The 27,631-nt window shown below is 52.1% G+C and overlaps 2 protein-coding genes and 1 long non-coding RNA gene across 7 annotated transcripts in view; all 3 read right to left on the bottom strand.

Annotated features, from left to right (window-relative positions):
• The window catches only part of LOC146428108 (uncharacterized), a 19,391-nt gene extending 4,670 nt beyond the window's left edge, over window positions 1-14,721 (bottom strand). Inside the window, exons 1-19 of the mRNA XM_085080475.1 lie at window positions 14,695-14,721; window positions 14,216-14,365; window positions 13,886-13,996; window positions 12,618-12,756; window positions 11,693-11,780; window positions 11,463-11,478; window positions 11,084-11,239; window positions 10,749-10,859; window positions 9,484-9,622; window positions 8,444-8,604; window positions 7,834-7,989; window positions 7,499-7,609; window positions 6,234-6,372; window positions 5,194-5,354; window positions 4,584-4,739; window positions 4,249-4,359; window positions 2,984-3,122; window positions 1,944-2,104; window positions 1,334-1,489 (exon numbers count right to left, since the gene is read on the bottom strand). Of these exons, the coding sequence (XP_084936601.1) occupies window positions 1,334-1,489; window positions 1,944-2,104; window positions 2,984-3,122; window positions 4,249-4,359; window positions 4,584-4,739; window positions 5,194-5,354; window positions 6,234-6,372; window positions 7,499-7,609; window positions 7,834-7,989; window positions 8,444-8,604; window positions 9,484-9,622; window positions 10,749-10,859; window positions 11,084-11,239; window positions 11,463-11,478; window positions 11,693-11,780; window positions 12,618-12,756; window positions 13,886-13,996; window positions 14,216-14,365; window positions 14,695-14,721 (2,388 nt within the window). The remainder of the gene's footprint in view (window positions 1-1,333; window positions 1,490-1,943; window positions 2,105-2,983; window positions 3,123-4,248; window positions 4,360-4,583; window positions 4,740-5,193; window positions 5,355-6,233; window positions 6,373-7,498; window positions 7,610-7,833; window positions 7,990-8,443; window positions 8,605-9,483; window positions 9,623-10,748; window positions 10,860-11,083; window positions 11,240-11,462; window positions 11,479-11,692; window positions 11,781-12,617; window positions 12,757-13,885; window positions 13,997-14,215; window positions 14,366-14,694) is intronic.
• The window catches only part of LOC146428106 (uncharacterized), a 73,255-nt gene that overhangs the window by 7,677 nt on the left and 37,947 nt on the right, over window positions 1-27,631 (bottom strand). For 4 of the 5 annotated variants that reach the window (XM_085080558.1, XM_085080562.1, XM_085080560.1 and 1 more), the window contains 10 exons: window positions 21,983-22,121; window positions 21,064-21,146; window positions 20,462-20,611; window positions 20,132-20,242; window positions 18,864-19,002; window positions 17,945-18,027; window positions 17,343-17,492; window positions 17,013-17,123; window positions 15,737-15,875; window positions 14,818-14,900 (listed from right to left, as the gene is read on the bottom strand). In XM_085080558.1, coding sequence (XP_084936684.1) covers window positions 14,818-14,900; window positions 15,737-15,875; window positions 17,013-17,123; window positions 17,343-17,492; window positions 17,945-18,027; window positions 18,864-19,002; window positions 20,132-20,242; window positions 20,462-20,611; window positions 21,064-21,146; window positions 21,983-22,121 — 1,188 coding nt within the window. The remainder of the gene's footprint in view (window positions 1-14,817; window positions 14,901-15,736; window positions 15,876-17,012; window positions 17,124-17,342; window positions 17,493-17,944; window positions 18,028-18,863; window positions 19,003-20,131; window positions 20,243-20,461; window positions 20,612-21,063; window positions 21,147-21,982; window positions 22,122-27,631) is intronic. The other variant, XM_085080559.1, reaches the window with a different exon arrangement.
• LOC146428107 (uncharacterized) lies at window positions 24,367-25,656 on the bottom strand. Its single transcript, XR_014856207.1, has 3 exons — window positions 25,592-25,656; window positions 24,940-24,993; window positions 24,367-24,502 (listed from the first exon to the last, which is right to left on the bottom strand). It is a non-coding gene; the product is annotated as an uncharacterized LOC146428107 (long non-coding RNA).

Here is a 27,631-nt window from a genome sequence, read left to right as displayed (position 1 = left end):
AACACCTTTTCATCCCCTGAGGGCCTTTAGGACCACTAGCAAGCCTTGGAGGCAGGCTCCAAAGGCACATCGTTCTAATGGAATCGAGGTGAAGAGAGCCCGAGGGAAAGTGGCAGCGCAAGGAGAGCGCTGAAGAGGAGGAGTGCGGCTGCTGTGTTGAGCATGAGCTCCTTCCAAAGCATTTGCTCAGTCCCTGCTCTCACCCCTCGGGGGTACTCAGGCTGGAAGGCTGGCAGGCTGGCAGGAGAAGTCTCTTCCTGCAGCCCGCTCTAAACTGGAAGCAGAGGGCAGCAGCAAGCCCGCGCAGATACATTTGCTCTCGGACTATTTGCAAGCGGTGCTTACAACCTCTCGGAGAGCCCTGAGTGCGCTAGTGGGACAGGTCCTTCTGAACAGCTCCCGAGGGCTTTGTTTCAAATGAATTGCCACGCTTTTTACCTCCTGCAGTGCTCTGTCGCCTGGGCACAGTCCCTGCGTGCCCGTGCTTCCTCCCAAGCCCGCAGCTTCCCGCCATTCTCTTGCTCTTTCCTCAGCTAGGGCCACAGGCCTCCCGCTGTGCCTCGTCCCATCAATCTGGGGGAAAGGCTGTGCAGCAGGGAGACGCTCTCTCGGGCCCCAAAGCAAAACGGAGTCTGGCCGAGCACGGCCGCATTGCAAAGTAAAGAAGTGACCAAGGCACTTTGGTACTGAAAGGCCTGCAAAGGACTTTGAGATCTTGGCATGCCAGAAGAATTAAGGCCCTTGAAGAGCTCCTCAGAGCAATGGTTTGTCAGCAAGCCGCAGAGCTCAATGTCCTCCGAGAAAGCAGAGCTGAGGGAGGGAATGGTGCACCCCCTTTTTTCTTTTGGCAAGCATTCCTACGAGAAATTCTCAAGCCCCACTACTGCTGAGAGAAAGAAAATCCTGCCGCTCGTGACAACCTCGTCCTCTCCAGAAGGTAAAAGCACATTAATAAAGGGCCCGATGAACTCCAGCGACAAGGCACTGCTACTCCTTTGGAATCTTACCCTGCTCTCTTGTGCCAGTCGGGCCAGATTGTCAAACTGGGCATCTCACTTCTGTTCATGATTAAAATGTTAGCAGTGTTCTGACTTTTAGTTGCAATGACGCCCTGTGGAATAAAATGAGCGAGCACTCACAATTCAGTTTTCCAACTGTTAACATTGGCATAATGTCGGGATGGAAACCATAACAAATGCTGAGAGTTTCTACCCCACGTCGTGGACTCCCAGTGTTGAGAGTAAAGCAACCAGCCCCGTCACCGGGCCGGCTGTACGAGGAGCCGGCGTCCTTGTACGCTTTTTGAACAAGCAGGCAGGCTCCTGCCACTCACCGTGTTGTAGTTCCAGATGGTTTTCCAGGACCCGCTGATGCTGTTTTGCTCAATAATTGCCACGCGCCACAGCCTCTTGAGGGTCACGATTTGGGACTGGCCACCAATGATGACTTGCGTGTTGTTGCCGAGGTTACCACCGGGAAACTGCGGCACCTAAAAAGCCAAGGGAAAGGAGACGTTTTGCATTTGAAGGGAGTCAGTGATGTCCCCAAAGCATCCGAAAATTCCCTGCTGGAGTAGTAGAAACGCGGCCCCCCCGGGAAGTGCCGGCCGTGCCCTCAGTGTTTTCAAAAGGACCCAGAATCTAGGCCGTGCCCTTGGGCAGAGGCCGTAAGAATTCTTTCCATGGATTCAATGATCCACTGCTGCATCTGACAGCTGTCATCTGGCGCCTTTAGAGGTGGACGAGTGCAAGAGAACTGGCCACAGTTAGCCCACGCTCTGGGTCTCGGACGGAAACCTCTGCCCAGCCGTTGCTCTGTTTCAGCACGTGCACCCTCAAGCAGGAGCCCCTCGAAAGAGGAGATGCCGGGCGAGAAGGGCATCAGGGCTGGCTTTAGAGGCCCCACGTTTGGTTCAAGAAAGGTAAGGGCGAAGGTGTTCTCACCTGGCCGGTCCAATTGCCATTCCAATTGCCGGTCCAATTGCCATTCCAGTTGTTATTCCAGTTGTCATTCCAATTGCCATTGCCATTGGCAGTGCAGTACCTCAGGTCCACAACTCTCAGGACATCGAGGGTAATGCATGATCCCAGATTCACTTGGAGTCCTTGAAAAGCAAGAAAGGAACAAAAACAAAACCCCATGAGCTAATGCCTAAGACCTTGGCTGCCACTCTGCAAGAGAGTGCTGGTGGTGTTGCTGTTGCTCAGAGGGAGCCAGGTTCTGCAGAATTGCTGCACTTGGAAAGGTTGAGCTGTACGAGGGATAAATTCCCTTGGAGTCTCCAAAGAGCACCAGCTCTGTGGCTCAGCAAGGAATGCCCACCAAGCCGTGCTCTTGACCACCCTTTGGGATTTCTTGTGCAGAAATCGGGGATCTATTCCACTGGCTCCTGTGAGTCCCCATGGCTGGGCATTACACGGTTAGGCTGCTGCTGATTCATGGGGCCAGTCCCATGTGTTTGCTGTGAGGCTCTGCAAGACTGCTAGGAAGTGTAGGTCATTCAAGCCCTGGGCAACGCGACTGTTGCCCCTGGGAAAAACCTACAGGGAAGAAAGCCGCTTGGCTTGGTGCTGTGAAGCCCAAGTGTTTGGCAAGGGCCTCGGTCAAGTCGTCAGCCAGCTCTGAGCCGAAGGACAGCGGTCCTTAGGACGACCCATTTTCTTTGCCTGGGCATTGCAGAGGAGCTCCGTGTGGGCAGAAAAACTCTGGGCCCATATTTGAGCCCCCTTAAGCTCCCAGGAAGGAGCTGTAAGGGTTTGCTTTGCTTTGCTTTGCTTTGCTTTGCTTTGGGTCAGCTCTGGCGCATGTGACACCACCCTGTTCAAGTCCTGGTCCGCGGAGATGCCAAACCCTTTGAGCAACAGCTGAAGGCCTTGCTTTCTGTGCGTCTTCAGGTGGGAGAGCAGCAATATTGCCTTAGTCATTCTCCAAGGAAGAAAACCGCCACATCAGTAACCCTCAGAATTCCCTTGCTTGCACTCACCGTGAACTTCGTATGCCATGTAGGTGGTGAGTCCGCTGCACATAGTGATGATGTCGGCTCCGTAGGAGTTGAGGTTGTTGACCAATCCATTGGCGACAAAGGTGATCTTCCTGGTATATCTTCCAAGACCGATCAGGTTCTAAACATCAAATAACAGCATTCAGTAAGATCTGCGCTGTGATCTGGTTCCGGTTAGGCATCATTCGCAGCTCTGGAATAACAACTCAGGGCTTGGAGTTTGAGTACCAACTGCATTTGGGGACACCTTTTCATCCCCTGGGTGCCTGTGGAACCACTAGCAAGCCTTGAAAGCAGCTCCAAAGGCACCGCGTTCTAAGGGAGGCAAGGGGCAGGGAGCCCGAGGAGAAGTGGCAGCGGAAGGAACGTGCTGAAAAGGAGGAGTGCGGCAGCTGTGTTGAACATGAGCTCCTTCCAAAGCATTTGCTCAGTCCCTGCTCTCACCCCTCAGAGACACTCAGGCTGTCGGCTGGAAGGCTGGCAGTAGAAGTCTCTTCCCACAGCCCACTCTAAACTGGAACCAGAGGGCAGCAGCAAGCCCGCGCAGATACGTTTGCTCACGGACTATTTGCAAGCAGTGCTTAGGACCTCTCAGAGACCCCTGGCTGCTCTAGTGGGAAAGGTCTTTCTGAACAGCTCCCGAGGGCTTTGGTTCAAATGAATTGCCACTGCTTTCCTCCTGCACTGCTTTGTCTCCTGGCCACTGTCCCTGCATGCCTGTGCTTCCTCCCAAGCCCTCAGCTTCCTGCTGCTCTCTTGCTCTTTCCTCAGCTAGGGCCACAGGGCTCCTGCTGTGCCTAATCCCATCAATGTGGGGGAAAGGCTGTGCAGTAGGGAGACGCTCTCTCGCGCCTCAAAGGCTAATGATGTCTGGCCAAGCACGGCCGCAATGCAATGTTCTGAGCTGACCAAAGCAGTTTGGTGCTGAATGGCCTGCAAAGGACTTTGAGATCTTGGCATGCCAAAAGAATTAAGGCCCTTGAAGGGCTCCTCAGAGCAAGGGTTTGTCCGGCAGGCTGCAGAGCTCAACGTCCTCAAAGAAAGGGGAGATGGGGAAGGGAATGATGCAGCCCCTTTCTTCTTTTGGCAAAGCATTCCTAGGACAAATTCCCAATCTGCAGTACTGTGTGGAGAAAGGAGATCCTGCCGCTGGTGACAACCTCACCCTCTCCAGAAGGTAAAAGCACATTAACAAAGGGCCCGATGAAGTCCAGGCTCAGGACACTACTACTCCTTTGGAATCTTACCCTGCTCTCTTGTGCCAGTCGGGCCAGATTATCAAAGCTGGGCATCTCACTTCTGTTCATGATGGAAATGTAGCAGGTGTTCTGCTGCGTGACTTTGGTTGCAATGACGCCCTGTGGAATAAAATGAGTGAGCACTCACAGTTCAGTTTTTTCCAACTGTTAACATTGGCATAATGTCGGGATGGAAACCATAACAAATGCTGAGAGTTTCTACCCCACGTCGTGGACTCCCAGTGTTGAGAATAAAGCAACCAGCCCCGTCACCGGGCCGGCTGTACGAGGAGCCGGCGTCCTTGTACGCTTTTTGAACAAGCAGGCAGGCTCCTGCCACTCACCGTGTTGTAGTTCCAGATGGTTTTCCAGGACCCGCTGATGCTGTTTTGCTCAATAATTGCCACGCGCCACAGCCTCTTGAGGGTCACGATTTGGGACTGGCCACCAATGATGACTTGCGTGTTGTTGCCGAGGTTACCACCGGGAAACTGCGGCACCTAAAAAGCCAAGGGAAAGGAGACGTTTTGCATTTGAAGGGAGTCAGTGATGTCCCCAAAGCATCCGAAAATTCCCTGCTGGAGTAGTAGAAACGCGGCCCCCCCGGGAAGTGCCGGCCGTGCCCTCAGTGTTTTCAAAAGGACCCAGAATCTAGGCCGTGCCCTTGGGCAGAGGCCGTAAGAATTCTTTCCATGGATTCAATGATCCACTGCTGCATCTGACAGCTGTCATCTGGCGCCTTTAGAGGTGGACGAGTGCAAGAGAACTGGCCACAGTTAGCCCACGCTCTGGGTCTCGGACGGAAACCTCTGCCCAGCCGTTGCTCTGTTTCAGCACGTGCACCCTCAAGCAGGAGCCCCTCGAAAGAGGAGATGCCAGGCGAGAAGGGCATCAGGGCTGGCTTTAGAGGCCCCACGTTTGGTTCAAGAAAGGTAAGGGCGAAGGTGTTCTCACCTGGCCGGTCCAATTGCCATTCCAATTGCCGGTCCAATTGCCATTCCAGTTGTTATTCCAGTTGTCATTCCAATTGCCATTGCCATTGGCAGTGCAGTACCTCAGGTCCACAACTCTCAGGACATCGAGGGTAATGCATGATCCCAGATTCACTTGGAGTCCTTGAAAAGCAAGAAAGGAACAAAAACAAAACCCCATGAGCTAATGCCTAAGACCTTGGCTGCCACTCTGCAAGAGAGTGCTGGTGGTGTTGCTGTTGCTCAGAGGGAGCCAGGTTCTGCAGAATTGCTGCACTTGGAAAGGCTGAGCTGTACGAGGGATAAATTCCCTTGGAGTCTCCAAAGAGCACCAGCTCTGTGGCTCAGCAAGGAATGCCCACCAAGCCGTGCTCTTGACCACCCTTTGGGATTTCTTGTGCAGAAATCGGGGATCTATTCCACTCGCTCCTGTGAGTCCCCATGGCTGGGCATTACACGGTTAGGCCGCTGCTGATTCATGGGGCCAGTCCCATGTGTTTGCTGTGAGGCTCTGCAAGACTGCTAGGAAGTGTAGGTCATTCAAGCCCTGGGCAACGCGACTGTTGCCCCTGGGAAAAACCTACAGGGAAGAAAGCCGCTTGGCTTGGTGCTGTGAAGCCCAAGTGTTTGGCAAGGGCCTCGGTCAAGTCGTCAGCCAGCTCTGAGCCGAAGGACAGCGGTCCTTAGGACGACCCATTTTCTTTGCCTGGGCATTGCAGAGGAGCTCCGTGTGGGCAGAAAAACTCTGGGCCCATATTTGAGCCCCCTTAAGCTCCCAGGAAGGAGCTGTAAGGGTTTGCTTTGCTTTGCTTTGCTTTGCTTTGCTTTGGGTCAGCTCTGGCGCATGTGACACCACCCTGTTCAAGTCCTGGTCCGCGGAGATGCCAAACCCTTTGAGCAACAGCTGAAGGCCTTGCTTTCTGTGCGTCTTCAGGTGGGAGAGCAGCAATATTGCCTTAGTCATTCTCCAAGGAAGAAAACCGCCACATCAGTAACCCTCAGAATTCCCTTGCTTGCACTCACCGTGAACTTCGTATGCCATGTAGGTGGTGAGTCCGCTGCACATAGTGATGATGTCGGCTCCGTAGGAGTTGAGGTTGTTGACCAATCCATTGGCGACAAAGGTGATCTTCCTGGTATATCTTCCAAGACCGATCAGGTTCTAAACATCAAATAACAGCATTCAGTAAGATCAGCGCTGTGATCTGGTTCCGGTTAGGCATCATTCGCAGCTCTGGAATAACAACTCAGGGCTTGGAGTTTGAGTACCAACTGCATTTGGGGACACCTTTTCATCCCCTGGGTGCCTGTGGAACCACTAGCAAGCCTTGAAAGCAGCTCCAAAGGCATCGCGTTCTAAGGGAGGCAAGGGGCAGGGAGCCCGAGGAGAAGTGGCAGCGGAAGGAACGTGCTGAAAAGGAGGAGTGCGGCAGCTGTGTTGAACATGAGCTCCTTCCAAAGCATTTGCTCAGTCCCTGCTCTCACCCGTCAGAGACACTCAGGCTGTCGGCTGGAAGGCTGGCAGTAGAAGTCTCTTCCCACAGCCCACTCTAAACTGGAACCAGAGGGCAGCAGCAAGCCCGCGCAGATACGTTTGCTCACGGACTATTTGCAAGCAGTGCTTAGGACCTCTCAGAGACCCCTGGCTGCTCTAGTGGGAAAGGTCTTTCTGAACAGCTCCCGAGGGCTTTGGTTCAAATGAATTGCCACTGCTTTCCTCCTGCACTGCTTTGTCTCCTGACCACTGTCCCTGCATGCCTGTGCTTCCTCCCAAGCCCTCAGCTTCCTGCTGCTCTCTTGCTCTTTCCTCAGCTAGGGCCACAGGGCTCCTGCTGTGCCTCATCCCATCAATGTGGGGGAAAGGCTGTGCTGTAGGGAGACGCTCTCTCGCGCCTCAAAGGAGAATGATGTCTGGCCAAGCACGGCCGCAATGCAATGTTCTGAGCTGACCAAAGCAGTTTGATGCTGAATGGCCTGCAAAGGACTTTGAGATCTTGGCATGCCAAAAGAATTAAGGCCCTTGAAGGGCTCCTCAGAGCAAGGGTTTGTCCGGCAGGCTGCAGAGCTCAACGTCCTCAAAGAAAGGGGAGATGGGGAAGGGAATGATGCAGCCCCTTTCTTCTTTTGGCAAAGCATTCCTAGGACAAATTCCCAATCTGCAGTACTGTGTAGAGAAAGGAGATCCTGCCGCTGGTGACAACCTCACCCTCTCCAGAAGGTAAAAGCACATTAACAAAGGGCCCGATGAAGTCCAGGCTCAGGACACTACTACTCCTTTGGAATCTTACCCTGCTCTCTTGTGCCAGTCGGGCCAGATTGTCAAAGCTGGGCATCTCACTTCTGTTCATGATGGAAATGTAGCAGGTGTTCTGCTGCGTGACTTTGGTTGCAATGACGCCCTGTGGAATAAAATGAGCGAGCACTCACAATTCAGTTTTTTCCAACTGTTAACATTGGCATAATGTCAGGATGGAAACCATAACAAATGCTGAGAGTTTCTACCCCACGTCGTGGACTCCCAGTGTTGAGAATAAAGCAACCAGCCCCGTCACCGGGCCAGCTGTACGAGGAGCCAGCGTCCTTGTACGCTTTTTGAACAAGCAGGCAGGCTCCTGCCACTCACCGTGTTGTAGTTCCAGATGGTTTTCCAGGACCCGCTGATGCTGTTTTGCTCAATAATTGCCACGCGCCACAGCCTCTTGAGGGTCACGATTTGGGACTGGCCACCAATGATGACTTGCGTGTTGTTGCCGAGGTTACCACCGGGAAACTGCGGCACCTAAAAAGCCAAGGGAAAGGAGACGTTTTGCATTTGAAGGGAGTCAGTGATGTCCCCAAAGCATCCGAAAATTCCCTGCTGGAGTAGTAGAAACGCGGCCCCCCCGGGAAGTGCCGGCCGTGCCCTCAGTGTTTTCAAAAGGACCCAGAATCTAGGCCGTGCCCTTGGGCAGAGGCCGTAAGAATTCTTTCCATGGATTCAATGATCCACTGCTGCATCTGACAGCTGTCATCTGGCGCCTTTAGAGGTGGACGAGTGCAAGAGAGCTGGCCACAGTTAGCCCACGCTCTGGGTCTCGGACGGAAACCTCTGCCCAGCTGTTGCTCTGTTTCAGCACGTGCACCCTCAAGCAGGAGCCCCTCGAAAGAGGAGATGCCGGGTGAGAAGGGCGTCAGGGCTGGCTTTAGAGGCCCCACGTTTGGTTCAAGAAAGGTAAGGGCGAAGGTGTTCTCACCTGGCCGGTCCAATTGCCATTCCAATTGCCGGTCCAATTGCCATTCCAGTTGTTATTCCAGTTGTCATTCCAATTGCCATTGCCACTGGCAGTGCAGTACCTCAGGTCCACAACTCTCAGGACATCGAGGGTAATGCATGATCCCAGATTCACTTGGAGTCCTTGAAAAGCAAGAAAGGAACAAAAACAAAACCCCATGAGCTAATGCCTAAGACCTTGGCTGCCACTCTGCAAGAGAGTGCTGGTGGTGTTGCTGTTGCTCAGAGGGAGCCAGGTTCTGCAGAATTGCTGCACTTGGAAAGGTTGAGCTGTACGAGGGATAAATTCCCTTGGAGTCTCCAAAGAGCACCAGCTCTGTGGCTCAGCAAGGAATGCCCACCAAGCCGTGCTCTTGACCACCCTTTGGGATTTCTTGTGCAGAAATCGGGGCTCTATTCCACTCGCTCCTGTGAGTCCCCATGGCTGGGCATTACACGGTTAGGCCGCTGCTGATTCATGGGGCCAGTCCCATGTGTTTGCTGTGAGGCTCTGCAAGACTGCTAGGAAGTGTAGGTCATTCAAGCCCTGGGCAACGCGACTGTTGCCCCTGGGAAAAACCTACAGGGAAGAAAGCCGCTTGGCTTGGTGCTGTGAAGCCCAAGTGTTTGGCAAGGGCCTCGGTCAAGTCGTCAGCCAGCTCTGAGCCGAAGGACAGCGGTCCTTAGGACGACCCATTTTCTTTGCCTGGGCATTGCAGAGGAGCTCCGTGTGGGCAGAAAAACTCTGGGCCCATATTTGAGCCCCCTTAAGCTCCCAGGAAGGAGCTGTAAGGGTTTGCTTTGCTTTGCTTTGCTTTGCTTTGCTTTGGGTCAGCTCTGGCGCATGTGACACCACCCTGTTCAAGTCCTGGTCCGCGGAGATGCCAAACCCTTTGAGCAACAGCTGAAGGCCTTGCTTTCTGTGCGTCTTCAGGTGGGAGAGCAGCAATATTGCCTTAGTCATTCTCCAAGGAAGAAAACCGCCACATCAGTAACCCTCAGAATTCCCTTGCTTGCACTCACCGTGAACTTCGTATGCCATGTAGGTGGTGAGTCCGCTGCACATAGTGATGATGTCGGCTCCGTAGGAGTTGAGGTTGTTGACCAATCCATTGGCGACAAAGGTGATCTTCCTGGTATATCTTCCAAGACCGATCAGGTTCTAAACATCAAATAACAGCATTCAGTAAGATCAGCGCTGTGATCTGGTTCCGGTTAGGCATCATTCGCAGCTCTGGAATAACAACTCAGGGCTTGGAGTTTGAGTACCAACTGCATTTGGGGACACCTTTTCATCCCCTGGGTGCCTGTGGAACCACTAGCAAGCCTTGAAAGCAGCTCCAAAGGCACCGCGTTCTAAGGGAGGCAAGGGGCAGGGAGCCCGAGGAGAAGTGGCAGCGGAAGGAACGTGCTGAAAAGGAGGAGTGCGGCAGCTGTGTTGAACATGAGCTCCTTCCAAAGCATTTGCTCAGTCCCTGCTCTCACCCCTCAGAGACACTCAGGCTGTCGGCTGGAAGGCTGGCAGTAGAAGTCTCTTCCCACAGCCCACTCTAAACTGGAACCAGAGGGCAGCAGCAAGCCCGCGCAGATACGTTTGCTCACGGACTATTTGCAAGCAGTGCTTAGGACCTCTCGGAGACCCCTGGCTGCTCTAGTGGGAAAGGTCTTTCTGAACAGCTCCCGAGGGCTTTGGTTCAAATGAATTGCCACTGCTTTCCTCCTGCACTGCTTTGTCTCCTGGCCACTGTCCCTGCATGCCTGTGCTTCCTCCCAAGCCCTCAGCTTCCCGCTGCTCTCTTGCTCTTTCCTCAGCTAGGGCCACAGGGCTCCTGCTGTGCCTCATCCCATCAATGTGGGGGAAAGGCTGTGCAGTAGGGAGACGCTCTCTCGCGCCTCAAAGGAGAATGATGTCTGGCCAAGCACGGCCGCAATGCAATGTTCTGAGCTGACCAAAGCAGTTTGGTGCTGAATGGCCTGCAAAGGACTTTGAGATCTTGGCATGCCAAAAGAATTAAGGCCCTTGAAGGGCTCCTCAGAGCAAGGGTTTGTCCGGCAGGCTGCAGAGCTCAACGTCCTCAAAGAAAGGGGAGATGGGGGAGGGAATGATGCAGCCCCTTTCTTCTTTTGGCAAAGCATTCCTAGGACAAATTCCCAATCTGCAGTACTGTGTAGAGAAAGGAGATCCTGCCGCTGGTGACAACCTCACCCTCTCCAGAAGGTAAAAGCACATTAACAAAGGGCCCGATGAAGTCCAGGCTCAGGACACTACTACTCCTTTGGAATCTTACCCTGCTCTCTTGTGCCAGTCGGGCCAGATTGTCAAAGCTGGGCATCTCACTTCTGTTCATGATGGAAATGTAGCAGGTGTTCTGCTGCGTGACTTTGGTTGCAATGACGCCCTGTGGAATAAAATGAGCGAGCACTCACAATTCAGTTTTTTCCAACTGTTAATATTGGCATAATGTCAGGATGGAAACCATAACAAATGCTGAGAGTTTCTACCCCACGTCGTGGACTCCCAGTGTTGAGAATAAAGCAACCAGCCCCGTCACCGGGCCAGCTGTACGAGGAGCCAGCGTCCTTGTACGCTTTTTGAACAAGCAGGCAGGCTCCTGCCACTCACCGTGTTGTAGTTCCAGATGGTTTTCCAGGACCCGCTGATGCTGTTTTGCTCAATAATTGCCACGCGCCACAGCCTCTTGAGGGTCACGATTTGGGACTGGCCACCAATGATGACTTGCGTGTTGTTGCCGAGGTTACCACCGGGAAACTGCGGCACCTAAAAAGCCAAGGGAAAGGAGACGTTTTGCATTTGAAGGGAGTCAGTGATGTCCCCAAAGCATCCGAAAATTCCCTGCTGGAGTAGTAGAAACGCGGCCCCCCCGGGAAGTGCCGGCCGTGCCCTCAGTGTTTTCAAAAGGACCCAGAATCTAGGCCGTGCCCTTGGGCAGAGGCCGTAAGAATTCTTTCCATGGATTCAATGATCCACTGCTGCATCTGACAGCTGTCATCTGGCGCCTTTAGAGGTGGACGAGTGCAAGAGAACTGGCCACAGTTAGCCCACGCTCTGGGTCTCGGACGGAAACCTCTGCCCAGCCGTTGCTCTGTTTCAGCAAGTGCACCCTCAAGCAGGAGCCCCTCGAAGAGGAGATGCCGGGCGAGAAGGGCATCAGGGCTGGCTTTAGAGGCCCCACGTTTGGTTCAAGAAAGGTAAGGACTAAGGTGTTCTCACCTGGCCGCTCCATTGCCAGCGCAGTACTTCAGATCCACAACTCTCAGGACATCGAGGGTAATGCATGATCCCAGGTTCACCTGGGGTCCTTGGAAAGAGAGGAAAAGGAATCCCCATGAGTAAATGCCTAAGACCTTGACTGCCATTTGAAAGGAGGGTGGTGGTGGTGTTGCACAGAACGAGCCAGGTGCTGAAGAATTGCTGCACTGAGAAAGGTTGAGCTGTACGAGGGACAGATTCCCTTGGAGTCCCCCAAGAGCACCAGCTCTGTGGCTCGGCAAGGAATGCCCACCAGGCCGTGCTCTTGGCCACCCTTTGGGATTTCTCGTGCAGAAATCGGGGCTCTATTCCACTCGCTCCTGCAAGTCCCCAGGGCTGGGCATTATACGGTTAAGCTGGTGCCACTTCATGGGCCCAGTCGCATGGGCTCTGGCATTCTGGAAGACTCCTAGGAAGTGCAGGTCGTTAACAACCTGGGGAAATTGAAATTTCCCCCTGGGAAAAACCTAGAGGGAAGAAAGCCGCTTGGCTTAGTGTTGTGAAGCCCAAGGGTGTGGTGGTTCCCTCGGCCAACTCGTCAGCAAGCCAAGGGCCGAAGGACAGCGGTTCTTAGGATGACCCTTTTTCTTTGCCTGGGCATTGCCGAGGAGCTCCACGTGGGCTGAAACACTCTGAGCCCAAACTTAGGCCTCCTTGAGATTCCAAGGACGGAGCTGTAAGGCTTTCGATCGGGTCACACATGGCGGCTGTGACACCACCCTGTTCCAGTCCTGAGCTGCAGAGATGTCGAAGCCTCTGTGCAACTCCCGAAGCCCTTGGTTTCTGTGCGTCTCCAGGCGGAAGAGCAGCGCTTGTGCCTTAGTCATTCCCCAGGGGAAACAAAGGCCAGGTCACTCAGAGACACGATTCCTTTGCTTGCACTCACCGTGAACTTCGTAAGCCACGTAGGTGGTGACTCCACTGCACATAGAGAAGACATCGGCTCCATAAGAACTCAGGTTGTTGACCAATCCATTGGCGACAAAGGTGATCTTCTTGGTAGGTCTTCCATGACCAATCTGGTTCTACGCATCACATAACAGCATGCAGCAAGGTCAGTGCCATGACCTGTTGCATGCTAGGCATATTCCTAGGTCAGCAATGACGGCTCGGGGCTTGGTGTTTGACTCCCAACTGCTTTTGGGAACACCTTTTCATCCCCTGAGGGCCTTTAGGACCACTAGCAAGCCTTGGAGGCAGGCTCCAAAGGCACATCGTTCTAACGGAATCGAGGTGAAGAGAGCCCGAGGGAAAGTGGCAGCGCAAGGAGAGCGCTGAAGAGGAGGAGTGCGGCTGCTCGGTTGAGCATGAGCTCCTTCCAAAGCATTTGCTCAGGCCCTGCCCTCACCCCTCGGGGGTACGCAGGCTGGAAGGCTGGCAGGCTGGCAGGAGAAGTCTCTTCCTGCAGCCCGCTCTAAACTGGAAGCAAAGAGGGCAGCAGCAAGCCCGCGCAGATACATTTGCTCTCGGACTATTTGCAAGCGGTGCTTACAACCTCTCGGAGAGCCCTGAGTGCGCTAGTGGGACAGGTCCTTCTGAACAGCTCCCGAGGGCTTTGTTTCAAATGAATTGCCACGCTCTTTACCTCCTGCAGTGCTCTGTCGCCTGGGCACAGTCCCTGCGTGCCCGTGCTTCCTCCCAAGCCCGCAGCTTCCCGCCATTCTCTTGCTCTTTCCTCAGCTAGGGCCACAGGCCTCCCGCTGTGCCTCGTCCCATCAATCTGGGGGAAAGGCTGTGCAGCAGGGAGACGCTCTCTCGGGCCCCAAAGGAAAACGGAGTCTGGCCGAGCACGGCCGCATTGCAAAGTAAAGAAGTGACCAAGGCACTTTGGTACTGAAAGGCCTGCAAAGGACTTTGAGATCTTGGCATGCCAGAAGAATTAAGGCCCTTGAAGAGCTCCTCAGAGCAATGGTTTGTCAGCAAGCCGCAGAGCTCAATGTCCTCCGAGAAAGCAGAGCTGAGGGAGGGAATGGTGCACCCCCTTTTTTCTTTTGGCAAGCATTCCTACGAGAAATTCTCAAGCCCCACTACTGCTGAGAGAAAGAAAATCCTGCCGCTCGTGACAACCTCGTCCTCTCCAGAAGGTAAAAGCACATTAAGAAAGGGCCCGATGAACTCCAGCGACAAGGCACTGCTACTCCTTTGGAATCTTACCCTGCTCTCTTGTGCCAGTCGGGCCAGATTATCGAAGCTGGGCATCTCACTTCTGTTCATGATGGAAATGTAGCAGGTGTTCTGTTGCGTGACTTTGGTTGCAATGACGCCCTGTCAAATAAAGATATGGAGCACTCGCACTTCGGTCTTTCAACCCTCGCGATTGGAGAAAGCTCTTTGTTAAAACAGAAACGAATGCCCAGAGTTGCTACCCCACATCGTGGACTCCCAACGTTCAGAACAAAGCAACCAGCCCCCTCCCTGGGCCAGCTGTACGAGGAGCCCGTCTCCTCGCACGCTTTGTGAACCAGCACGCTCCCTGCCACTCACCGTGTTGTAGTTCCAGATGGTTTTCCAGGACCCGCTGCCGGCCTTTTTCTCAATAACTGCCACGCGCCATTGCCAGTTGATGGTCACAATTTGGGACTGGCCACCAACGATGACCTGCGTGTTGTTGAGACCGCCGGGAATCTGCTGAGACTAAAAAGCCAAGGGAAAGAAGCCGTTTGCCCTTTGAAGAGAGTCGCTGGTGTCCCCAAAGCTTCTGAAAAATCCCTTCCACGATAGAAGAAATGCTGCCCCCTGGGAAGTGCTGGCACTGCCCTCAGTCTTTTCAAGAGCACCCAGAATCAAGGCTGTGCCCTTGGGCAGGGCCCGAAGAATTCATTCCATGGATTCAACGAATCATTGCTGCATCTGACAGCTGTCGTCTGGTGCCTTTAGAGGCTGATGCGTGCAAGAGGACTGGCAACAGTCAACCCACGCTCTGGGTCTCGGGGCGGAAACCACTGCTCACCCATGCTCTCAACAGGGAAGGTGCCAGGCAAGAGGGCCATCAGGGTTGCCTTTGGGCAGCAGCTCTGATGGAAATGCTGATGGAAATGAAGCCCCAGCGCTTGGTTCAAGAAAGGTAAGCACTACGGTTTTCTCACCTGCTCGTTGCCAGCGCAGTACTTCAGATCCACAACTCTCAGGACATCGAGGGTAATGCATGATCCCAGGTTCACCTGGGCTCCTTGGAAAGAGAGAAAAGGAATCCCCATGAGTAAATGCCTAAGACCTTGACTGCCATTTGAAAGGAGGGTGGTGGTGGTGTTGCACAGAACGAGCCAGGTGCTGAAGAATTGCTGCACTGAGAAAGGTTGAGCTGTACGAGGGACAGATTCCCTTGGAGTCCCCCAAGAGCACCAGCTCTGTGGCTCGGCAAGGAATGCCCACCAGGCCGTGCTCTTGGCCACCCTTTGGGATTTCTCGTGCAGAAATCGGGGCTCTATTCCACTCGCTCCTGCAAGTCCCCAGGGCTGGGCATTATACGGTTAAGCTGGTGCCACTTCATGGGCCCAGTCGCATGGGCTCTGGCATTCTGGAAGACTCCTAGGAAGTGCAGGTCGTTAACAACCTGGGGAAATTGAAATTTCCCCCTGGGAAAAACCTAGAGGGAAGAAAGCCGCTTGGCTTAATGTTGTGAAGCCCAAGGGTGTGGTGGTTCCCTCGGCCAACTCGTCAGCAAGCCAAGGGCCGAAGGACAGCGGTTCTTAGGATGACCCTTTTTCTTTGCCTGGGCATTGCCGAGGAGCTCCACGTGGGCTGAAACACTCTGAGCCCAAACTTAGGCCTCCTTGAGATTCCAAGGACGGAGCTGTAAGGCTTTCGATCGGGTCACACATGGCGGCTGTGACACCACCCTGTTCCAGTCCTGAGCTGCAGAGATGTCGAAGCCTCTGTGCAACTCCCGAAGCCCTTGGTTTCTGTGCGTCTCCAGGCGGAAGAGCAGCGCTTGTGCCTTAGTCATTCCCCAGGGGAAACAAAGGCCAGGTCACTCAGAGACACGATTCCTTTGCTTGCACTCACCGTGAACTTCGTAAGCCACGTAGGTGGTGACTCCACTGCACATAGAGAAGACATCGGCTCCATAAGAACTCAGGTTGTTGACCAATCCATTGGCGACAAAGGTGATCTTCTTGGTAGGTCTTCCATGACCAATCTGGTTCTACGCATCACATAACAGCATGCAGCAAGGTCAGTGCCATGACCTGTTGCATGCTAGGCATATTCCTAGGTCAGCAATGACGGCTCGGGGCTTGGTGTTTGACTCCCAACTGCTTTTGGGAACACCTTTTCATCCCCTGAGGGCCTTTAGGACCACTAGCAAGCCTTGGAGGCAGGCTCCAAAGGCACATCGTTCTAACGGAATCGAGGTGAAGAGAGCCCGAGGGAAAGTGGCAGCGCAAGGAGAGCGCTGAAGAGGAGGAGTGCGGCTGCTCGGTTGAGCATGAGCTCCTTCCAAAGCATTTGCTCAGGCCCTGCCCTCACCCCTCGGGGGTACGCAGGCTGGAAGGCTGGCAGGCTGGCAGGCTGGCAGGAGAAGTCTCTTCCTGCAGCCCGCTCTAAACTGGAAGCAAAGAGGGCAGCAGCAAGCCCGCGCAGATACATTTGCTCTCGGACTATTTGCAAGCGGTGCTTACAACCTCTCGGAGAGCCCTGAGTGCGCTAGTGGGACAGGTCCTTCTGAACAGCTCCCGAGGGCTTTGTTTCAAATGAATTGCCACGCTCTTTACCTCCTGCAGTGCTCTGTCGCCTGGGCACAGTCCCTGCGTGCCCGTGCTTCCTCCCAAGCCCGCAGCTTCCCGCCATTCTCTTGCTCTTTCCTCAGCTAGGGCCACAGGCCTCCCGCTGTGCCTCGTCCCATCAATCTGGGGGAAAGGCTGTGCAGCAGGGAGACGCTCTCTCGGGCCCCAAAGGAAAACGGAGTCTGGCCGAGCACGGCCGCATTGCAAAGTAAAGAAGTGACCAAGGCACTTTGGTACTGAAAGGCCTGCAAAGGACTTTGAGATCTTGGCATGCCAGAAGAATTAAGGCCCTTGAAGAGCTCCTCAGAGCAATGGTTTGTCAGCAAGCCGCAGAGCTCAATGTCCTCCGAGAAAGCAGAGCTGAGGGAGGGAATGGTGCACCCCCTTTTTTCTTTTGGCAAGCATTCCTACGAGAAATTCTCAAGCCCCACTACTGCTGAGAGAAAGAAAATCCTGCCGCTCGTGACAACCTCGTCCTCTCCAGAAGGTAAAAGCACATTAAGAAAGGGCCCGATGAACTCCAGCGACAAGGCACTGCTACTCCTTTGGAATCTTACCCTGCTCTCTTGTGCCAGTCGGGCCAGATTATCGAAGCTGGGCATCTCACTTCTGTTCATGATGGAAATGTAGCAGGTGTTCTGTTGCGTGACTTTGGTTGCAATGACGCCCTGTCAAATAAAGATATGGAGCACTCGCACTTCGGTCTTTCAACCCTCGCGATTGGAGAAAGCTCTTTGTTAAAACAGAAACGAATGCCCAGAGTTGCTACCCCACATCGTGGACTCCCAACGTTCAGAACAAAGCAACCAGCCCCCTCCCTGGGCCAGCTGTACGAGGAGCCCGTCTCCTCGCACGCTTTGTGAACCAGCACGCTCCCTGCCACTCACCGTGTTGTAGTTCCAGATGGTTTTCCAGGACCCGCTGCCGGCCTTTTTCTCAATAACTGCCACGCGCCATTGCCAGTTGATGGTCACAATTTGGGACTGGCCACCAACGATGACCTGCGTGTTGTTGAGACCGCCGGGAATCTGCTGAGACTAAAAAGCCAAGGGAAAGAAGCCGTTTGCCCTTTGAAGAGAGTCGCTGGTGTCCCCAAAGCTTCTGAAAAATCCCTTCCACGATAGAAGAAATGCTGCCCCCTGGGAAGTGCTGGCACTGCCCTCAGTCTTTTCAAGAGCACCCAGAATCAAGGCTGTGCCCTTGGGCAGGGCCCGAAGAATTCATTCCATGGATTCAACGAATCATTGCTGCATCTGACAGCTGTCGTCTGGTGCCTTTAGAGGCTGATGCGTGCAAGAGGACTGGCAACAGTCAACCCACGCTCTGGGTCTCGGGGCGGAAACCACTGCTCACCCATGCTCTCAACAGGGAAGGTGCCAGGCAAGAGGGCCATCAGGGTTGCCTTTGGGCAGCAGCTCTGATGGAAATGCTGATGGAAATGAAGCCCCAGCGCTTGGTTCAAGAAAGGTAAGCACTACGGTTTTCTCACCTGCTCGTTGCCAGCGCAGTACTTCAGATCCACAACTCTCAGGACATCGAGGGTAATGCATGATCCCAGGTTCACCTGGGCTCCTTGGAAAGAGAGAAAAGGAATCCCCATGAGTAAATGCCTAAGACCTTGACTGCCATTTGAAAGGAGGGTGGTGGTGGTGTTGCACAGAACGAGCCAGGTGCTGAAGAATTGCTGCACTGAGAAAGGTTGAGCTGTACGAGGGACAGATTCCCTTGGAGTCCCCCAAGAGCACCAGCTCTGTGGCTCGGCAAGGAATGCCCACCAGGCCGTGCTCTTGGCCACCCTTTGGGATTTCTCGTGCAGAAATCGGGGCTCTATTCCACTCGCTCCTGCAAGTCCCCAGGGCTGGGCATTATACGGTTAAGCTGGTGCCACTTCATGGGCCCAGTCGCATGGGCTCTGGCATTCTGGAAGACTCCTAGGAAGTGCAGGTCGTTAACAACCTGGGGAAATTGAAATTTCCCCCTGGGAAAAACCTAGAGGGAAGAAAGCCGCTTGGCTTAATGTTGTGAAGCCCAAGGGTGTGGTGGTTCCCTCGGCCAACTCGTCAGCAAGCCAAGGGCCGAAGGACAGCGGTTCTTAGGATGACCCTTTTTCTTTGCCTGGGCATTGCCGAGGAGCTCCACGTGGGCTGAAACACTCTGAGCCCAAACTTAGGCCTCCTTGAGATTCCAAGGACGGAGCTGTAAGGCTTTCGATCGGGTCACACATGGCGGCTGTGACACCACCCTGTTCCAGTCCTGAGCTGCAGAGATGTCGAAGCCTCTGTGCAACTCCCGAAGCCCTTGGTTTCTGTGCGTCTCCAGGCGGAAGAGCAGCGCTTGTGCCTTAGTCATTCCCCAGGGGAAACAAAGGCCAGGTCACTCAGAGACACGATTCCTTTGCTTGCACTCACCGTGAACTTCGTAAGCCACGTAGGTGGTGACTCCACTGCACATAGAGAAGACATCGGCTCCATAAGAACTCAGGTTGTTGACCAATCCATTGGCGACAAAGGTGATCTTCTTGGTAGGTCTTCCATGACCAATCTGGTTCTACGCATCACATAACAGCATGCAGCAAGGTCAGTGCCATGACCTGTTGCATGCTAGGCATATTCCTAGGTCAGCAATGACGGCTCGGGGCTTGGTGTTTGACTCCCAACTGCTTTTGGGAACACCTTTTCATCCCCTGAGGGCCTTTAGGACCACTAGCAAGCCTTGGAGGCAGGCTCCAAAGGCACATCGTTCTAACGGAATCGAGGTGAAGAGAGCCCGAGGGAAAGTGGCAGCGCAAGGAGAGCGCTGAAGAGGAGGAGTGCGGCTGCTCGGTTGAGCATGAGCTCCTTCCAAAGCATTTGCTCAGGCCCTGCCCTCACCCCTCGGGGGTACGCAGGCTGGAAGGCTGGCAGGCTGGCAGGAGAAGTCTCTTCCTGCAGCCCGCTCTAAACTGGAAGCAAAGAGGGCAGCAGCAAGCCCGCGCAGATACATTTGCTCTCGGACTATTTGCAAGCGGTGCTTACAACCTCTCGGAGAGCCCTGAGTGCGCTAGTGGGACAGGTCCTTCTGAACAGCTCCCGAGGGCTTTGTTTCAAATGAATTGCCACGCTCTTTACCTCCTGCAGTGCTCTGTCGCCTGGGCACAGTCCCTGCGTGCCCGTGCTTCCTCCCAAGCCCGCAGCTTCCCGCCATTCTCTTGCTCTTTCCTCAGCTAGGGCCACAGGCCTCCCGCTGTGCCTCGTCCCATCAATCTGGGGGAAAGGCTGTGCAGCAGGGAGACGCTCTCTCGGGCCCCAAACCAAAACGGAGTCTGGCCGAGCACGGCCGCATTGCAAAGTAAAGAAGTGACCAAGGCACTTTGGTACTGAAAGGCCTGCAAAGGACTTTGAGATCTTGGCATGCCAGAAGAATTAAGGCCCTTGAAGAGCTCCTCAGAGCAATGGTTTGTCAGCAAGCCGCAGAGCTCAATGTCCTCCGAGAAAGCAGAGCTGAGGGAGGGAATGGTGCACCCCCTTTTTTCTTTTGGCAAGCATTCCTACGAGAAATTCTCAAGCCCCACTACTGCTGAGAGAAAGAAAATCCTGCCGCTCGTGACAACCTCGTCCTCTCCAGAAGGTAAAAGCACATTAAGAAAGGGCCCGATGAACTCCAGCGACAAGGCACTGCTACTCCTTTGGAATCTTACCCTGCTCTCTTGTGCCAGTCGGGCCAGATTATCGAAGCTGGGCATCTCACTTCTGTTCATGATGGAAATGTAGCAGGTGTTCTGTTGCGTGACTTTGGTTGCAATGACGCCCTGTCAAATAAAGATATGGAGCACTCGCACTTCGGTCTTTCAACCCTCGCGATTGGAGAAAGCTCTTTGTTAAAACAGAAACGAATGCCCAGAGTTGCTACCCCACATCGTGGACTCCCAACGTTCAGAACAAAGCAACCAGCCCCCTCCCTGGGCCAGCTGTACGAGGAGCCCGTCTCCTCGCACGCTTTGTGAACCAGCACGCTCCCTGCCACTCACCGTGTTGTAGTTCCAGATGGTTTTCCAGGACCCGCTGCCGGCCTTTTTCTCAATAACTGCCACGCGCCATTGCCAGTTGATGGTCACAATTTGGGACTGGCCACCAACGATGACCTGCGTGTTGTTGAGACCGCCGGGAATCTGCTGAGACTAAAAAGCCAAGGGAAAGAAGCCGTTTGCCCTTTGAAGAGAGTCGCTGGTGTCCCCAAAGCTTCTGAAAAATCCCTTCCACGATAGAAGAAATGCTGCCCCCTGGGAAGTGCTGGCACTGCCCTCAGTCTTTTCAAGAGCACCCAGAATCAAGGCTGTGCCCTTGGGCAGGGCCCGAAGAATTCATTCCATGGATTCAACGAATCATTGCTGCATCTGACAGCTGTCGTCTGGTGCCTTTAGAGGCTGATGCGTGCAAGAGGACTGGCAACAGTCAACCCACGCTCTGGGTCTCGGGGCGGAAACCACTGCTCACCCATGCTCTCAACAGGGAAGGTGCCAGGCAAGAGGGCCATCAGGGTTGCCTTTGGGCAGCAGCTCTGATGGAAATGCTGATGGAAATGAAGCCCCAGCGCTTGGTTCAAGAAAGGTAAGCACTACGGTTTTCTCACCTGCTCGTTGCCAGCGCAGTACTTCAGATCCACAACTCTCAGGACATCGAGGGTAATGCATGATCCCAGGTTCACCTGGGCTCCTTGGAAAGAGAGAAAAGGAATCCCCATGAGTAAATGCCTAAGACCTTGACTGCCATTTGAAAGGAGGGTGGTGGTGGTGTTGCACAGAACGAGCCAGGTGCTGAAGAATTGCTGCACTGAGAAAGGTTGAGCTGTACGAGGGACAGATTCCCTTGGAGTCCCCCAAGAGCACCAGCTCTGTGGCTCGGCAAGGAATGCCCACCAGGCCGTGCTCTTGGCCACCCTTTGGGATTTCTCGTGCAGAAATCGGGGCTCTATTCCACTCGCTCCTGCAAGTCCCCAGGGCTGGGCATTATACGGTTAAGCTGGTGCCACTTCATGGGCCCAGTCGCATGGGCTCTGGCATTCTGGAAGACTCCTAGGAAGTGCAGGTCGTTAACAACCTGGGGAAATTGAAATTTCCCCCTGGGAAAAACCTAGAGGGAAGAAAGCCGCTTGGCTTAGTGTTGTGAAGCCCAAGGGTGTGGTGGTTCCCTCGGCCAACTCGTCAGCAAGCCAAGGGCCGAAGGACAGCGGTTCTTAGGATGACCCTTTTTCTTTGCCTGGGCATTGCCGAGGAGCTCCACGTGGGCTGAAACACTCTGAGCCCAAACTTAGGCCTCCTTGAGATTCCAAGGACGGAGCTGTAAGGCTTTCGATCGGGTCACACATGGCGGCTGTGACACCACCCTGTTCCAGTCCTGAGCTGCAGAGATGTCGAAGCCTCTGTGCAACTCCCGAAGCCCTTGGTTTCTGTGCGTCTCCAGGCGGAAGAGCAGCGCTTGTGCCTTAGTCATTCCCCAGGGGAAACAAAGGCCAGGTCACTCAGAGACACGATTCCTTTGCTTGCACTCACCGTGAACTTCGTAAGCCACGTAGGTGGTGACTCCACTGCACATAGAGAAGACATCGGCTCCATAAGAACTCAGGTTGTTGACCAATCCATTGGCGACAAAGGTGATCTTCTTGGTAGGTCTTCCATGACCAATCTGGTTCTACGCATCACATAACAGCATGCAGCAAGGTCAGTGCCATGACCTGTTGCATGCTAGGCATATTCCTAGGTCAGCAATGACGGCTCGGGGCTTGGTGTTTGACTCCCAACTGCTTTTGGGAACACCTTTTCATCCCCTGAGGGCCTTTAGGACCACTAGCAAGCCTTGGAGGCAGGCTCCAAAGGCACATCGTTCTAACGGAATCGAGGTGAAGAGAGCCCGAGGGAAAGTGGCAGCGCAAGGAGAGCGCTGAAGAGGAGGAGTGCGGCTGCTCGGTTGAGCATGAGCTCCTTCCAAAGCATTTGCTCAGGCCCTGCCCTCACCCCTCGGGGGTACGCAGGCTGGAAGGCTGGCAGGCTGGCAGGCTGGCAGGAGAAGTCTCTTCCTGCAGCCCGCTCTAAACTGGAAGCAAAGAGGGCAGCAGCAAGCCCGCGCAGATACATTTGCTCTCGGACTATTTGCAAGCGGTGCTTACAACCTCTCGGAGAGCCCTGAGTGCGCTAGTGGGACAGGTCCTTCTGAACAGCTCCCGAGGGCTTTGTTTCAAATGAATTGCCACTCTCTTTACCTCCTGCAGTGCTCTGTCACCTGGGCACAGTCCCTGCATGCCCGTGTTTCCTCCCAAGCCCTCAGCTTCCCGCCGCTCTCTTGCTCTTTCCTCAGCTAGGGCCACAGGCCTCCCGCTGTGCCTCGTCCCATCAATCTGGGGGAAAGGCTGTGCAGCAGGGAGATGCTCTTTCCCTACATTGGTAAACGGAGTCTGAAGAAGTGCATACGCAGCTAAGCATTGTATTTTGGTACTGATAAACCCACAAAGGACTTTGAGATCTTGGCATGCCAGAAGAATTAAGGCCCTTGAAGGGCTCCTCAGGGCAATGGTTTGTCAGCAAGCCACAGAGTTCAATGTCCTCCGAGAAAGCAGAGCTGAGGGTGTGGACAACAATGCACCCCCTTTTTTTCTTTTGTCAAACATTCCCACAACAAATTCCCAAGCTGCTGTACTTTTTAGAGCGCTCTCCTGAAGGAAAAAGCCTTGTTTCAGAAATGGCCCCACGAACTGCTGTGTAAGTTTGGCTCGGTAGGGGTTGCATAAATTTTTATATGTTTGTAAAATTATAAATTTGTATTGGATTTTGTTGAAAGGGTTTAATAAATCTCACTGCACTGTGCTTCCTTCTTCCTGGGCAGCACAGTTGATATCAGTTTCCAGGGGCTCGGAGATGCATATTAGGAATAGCAAGCCTGTATTTATATCTACAGCTTTTTATTTTTCTCTTATGCCTTTAATGGGGACACTCTCCTGACTTCTCTCTGCCCTACAGGTCTTCCTGCTTTTTAAAGTATGAATTTTTTGAGGACTCAGTTCTTAGATTTCAAGGGATGCCGCTGTCTGCCAAAAGTGTATATGCTGAATGCTGAGATCATTTTAATGATGTCTGTGCTAATTCGGTGAGCTGAACTAAAGGAACATGGTGCAGTGTTCTGTTCAAAAGTTTGAAAAGTTCCCATTTTTCTTGTAATACTTAATTTTTTTTCTCTAATTAAATCTTCTGAAATTTTTTTGTACTTAGAGATTGAGACATTATGAAACTTAGCGAAAATTTGAAACTCTTAATATAGTAAAATATTTTTAAAATTCAATTATATAATAATTTGAAGCATTGTTAAAGTAATCTAACTAATCTGGGACTTTGGCTCAACATGATGAACCTGCACTAAGGGCATTTAAATGAGGAAATTGTAATTTTTGTAAGCTTTCTAATGAGGTACCTGAAAAATATCACCAAAAATAACACCACTAATTTTTTTTCCCATTGGTTAAGAAGGTTTGGAAAATAGCAGTGTCAAAAAATGAATATCAAATACAGTACAAAGTTCGAAGCAATTGCTGATTTTGATTCTTACCTTGTTCTGTGAAGCCAGGTGGGCCAGATTTTCAAAGCTGGGCATCCCATTTTTGTTCATGATGGAAATATAGCAAGTTCTCTCTTGCATCACTTTGGTTGCAATGATGCCCTATAAGAAAGTTATTGACCACTTGCAATTCAGTTTTTCAACCCTTATGATTGGAGAAAGCTCTTTGTTAAAGCAGAAATGAATGCCCAGAGTTGCTACCCCACATTGTGGATTCCCAACATTCAGAACAAATAAATCAGCCCCCTCCCTGGGCCAGCTGTACAAGGAGTCAACTCGCAGTGTCCTTGCATGATTTGTGAACAAGCACGCTCCCTTCCACTCACCATGTTGTAGTTCCAGATGGTTTTCCATGACAAATTGTCACTCCTTTGCTCCATAACCACCACACGTGTTTGACTACTGAGTGTCAGATTTTGGAAAATACCACCAACAGAGACCTGGCAGTTGTCATTGGGCTGCTGAGACTAAAAAGCCAAGGGAAAGGAGATATTTAGTCTTTGAAGGAAGTCAGTGGTGTTCCCAAAGTTTCTGAAAAATCCCTGTTACAATAGAAGTGCTGCTCTGGTAAGTACTGTCACAATTTGGGATTGGCCACTAGTGATATGTACCTTGGTCATAACTCCAAGGATGACTTGTTGGTTTTCAATTTTTTGCTGAGACTCAATAACAAAATGAGACATTTTTAGATTTTCAAACTAATCCATGATCTCATAATTTTAAAAAAAATCTTTGCTAGACTAGAATAAGTTCTACCCCACACAGAATGCCAGAGGTTCATCTCTGTGAGAAGATTTCAATTTGCTTCCTCCGAATGGGTGGTGAAAGAAAAAAGATCTTATCAAGGGGGTGAACAAAGAAAGACCAGCCATTCTTTCATGTGGAAATTGTTCACTGTACTCACATAATCAGCAAGGGCTGGAGTCAGGACAAGTCCAAGAAGGACTGCAGTCAAAATCTGAAAGGAAAATCAAATACAAAAGTGTTAACTGCAGCTCTGGCTGACAAATCTGATCAGGAGAATCCTCCTTCCCTTCTCCTAATCTGATGTTTAAGGGTCCTCCTTGGGTCCTTTTTTGCTTTCATCCTGGGATTGCAATAGTGCCCTAAAAAGGAGTCACCCTTGCTTTACCCCAGCATGCTGCAAAGTAGACACATTTCACACTTGCTCTTTCAAGACCTGAATCTGGAGTTGTTTCTCACACTTGTGCAGGAACACACAGGTATTTGACAAGATTGAGGAGAATTTCTTCTCCCTGGCATTACAGGGAAGGGGTTGATCCACTAGTGCATTGCTCCAGTTGTGCAAAAGCGTTGACAAAAATGGACATGGATTAAGCTTCCTGTTTGCTGAATAATGTACAGCCAAGCTGTGAAAAAATCCTTACCTCATCAGCTCATTTGGGTAATAGGGACTGAGTTGCTTACTCTGGAGGAGCAAAATGTCCCCAGAGAAAGCCTTTGTGCTCTAGAAAGGCAGAAGCACTTCCGAGGGATAAAGAAATGGGTTTGAATCAAAGTTTCAGTTTATAAGGAAGAAAAGCATGCATACTCACAGACAGATTCATCTTGACTGCAGAGCTGATGCTCCTGCAGGTAGAAAGAGCAATGTGAACCCTCCACCTTTTATATGTTTTCAGAATTAGGTGTGGGAGGACTGAGTGTTGCAATAAAATTATTTTGTGATTTGTATCCCTGCTGCTTTTCACTGAAAATTATTTCCTGCTGTAACTACTTGATAAATATGGGGACTCTACTTCTGCTAACTTTGACCTAATAATTACCAGATAAGACTCCATTTCTAGTAAAAAAATAAATATGCTTTATAGTAACTTTCTGACATGTACTAATTACTTCTGAAAATTCACATTGAACTTATGATCAAAGATAGCCTTGACTTTAAACAAACAAAGAAAACCTGCCTTCAATTAGTCTTAATAAATAAAAGCCTTTGCACTTTCCAAAATGCACTCTATGTTCTTTGTAACTATAGCACTCACCAAAATACATGGCCACTAAACAATGTTTTACAGGAATCACAGAATCACAGACAACCCACAAGGATCATTGAGTCTAACTCCTGGGCCTGCACAAGAACCATCCCCAGGAGTCCCATCCTGTACCTGAGAGCATTGTTCAAACACTCCTTGAGCTCCACCAGAATTGGTGCTGCAACCACTTTTGGGAGCCTGTTCCAGCTCCTAACCACCCTCTGGGTGAAGAACCTTTTTCTAATATCCAACCTAAACCTCTCCTGACAAAACTTCAGGTTATTTTCTTGGGTCCTGTCACTGGTCACCAAGACAAGAGATCAGCATCTGCCCCTCCTCTTCCTCTCACAAAGTAGTTTTAACTGCAATGAAGTCTCCCCTCAGTCTCCTCCAGCTGAACACACCAAGTGGCCTCAGCCGCTCCTCACAAGGCTTCCCCACTAGGCCCTTCATCATCTTCGCTCGAACAGCTTAATATCTTTCTTATATTGCAGTGATCAAAACTGCACAAAATATTCAAGGTGAGAACACCCCAGTGCAGAGCAGAGCAAGAAAATCCCCTCCCTTGATCGGGTGGTGATGCTGTGCCTGATGCCCCGCAGGACACAGATGTCCTTCCTGGTTGCCAGGGTAGTGCATATTCATATTCAACTTTCCACTGACCAGGACACCGAGATCCCTTGCTGTGGCACTGCTTTCCAGCATCTCGTTCTTCATTCTGTATGTATATTCAGGATTACCACATCCCAGGTGCAGAATATGGCACTTTCTCTTGTTGAGCTTCATATGGTTGGTGATGCCCCAGCCCTCTGATTTGTTAAGGTCTCTCTGCATGGCCTTCCTGACTTTGAGGGATTGAACTGCTCCTCCCAGTTTTGATCATCTGCAAATGTTCTTAGCATCCCTTCCAGTCCTGTGGCCAAGTCATTTATTAAGGTCTTGAAAAGCACAGGGCCAAGGATTCTATCCTGTGGAACCCCACTAGTGAGCAGGGTCAGCATGATGTCAGCCCATTCACTACAGACCTTCGTGCCTGACCAGTGAGCCAGTTGCTCACCTATTGCCTGATGTATTTATCCAACTGTTAGCTGGACATTTTGCCACTGATACATTTGAAAAAAAAATTTTGTCCCCCACAGTTCTGGTCAGCTTCAACCGGTTCAAGCTGAAATGTTGCATATATATGGGTAGGTCTGTGAAGGTCTCTTTGCTATTTTAGGTAGCAACAGTTTATTTTCTGTGGTGATATGAATACTTATTGACACAGGCAGTACTTGAGATGGAGATTTTTGAATACTTGTTTTTACATCATAGAATATTGGAGTCTCCTGAGTGGGAAGGGACCCACAAGGATCATCCAGTCCAACTCCTAGCCCTGCACAGGATACTCTAACAATCCCAGCCTGTGCCTGGGAGCATTGTCAGCCTTGGGGCCTGACCATTTCCTGGGGAGTCTGTTCAGTGCCCAACTTTCCTATGGGGGAAGAACCTTTCCAACCTAATCCTCCCCTGACACAGCTCCAGACATTCTCTCGGGTCCTGTCACTGGTCACAGAGAGCAGTGATCAGAGCTGCTTCTCTGCTGCCCCTCGAGAGGATGTTGAA

Source organism: Lichenostomus cassidix, chromosome 22 (assembly GCF_008360975.1).
Source record: "Lichenostomus cassidix isolate B80296 chromosome 22, HeHo_3.0, whole genome shotgun sequence".
NCBI lineage: Eukaryota > Metazoa > Chordata > Aves > Passeriformes > Meliphagidae > Lichenostomus > Lichenostomus cassidix.
Note: the sequence above shows the minus strand (reverse complement) of the source record. Positions and strands in the feature narration are given on the sequence as shown.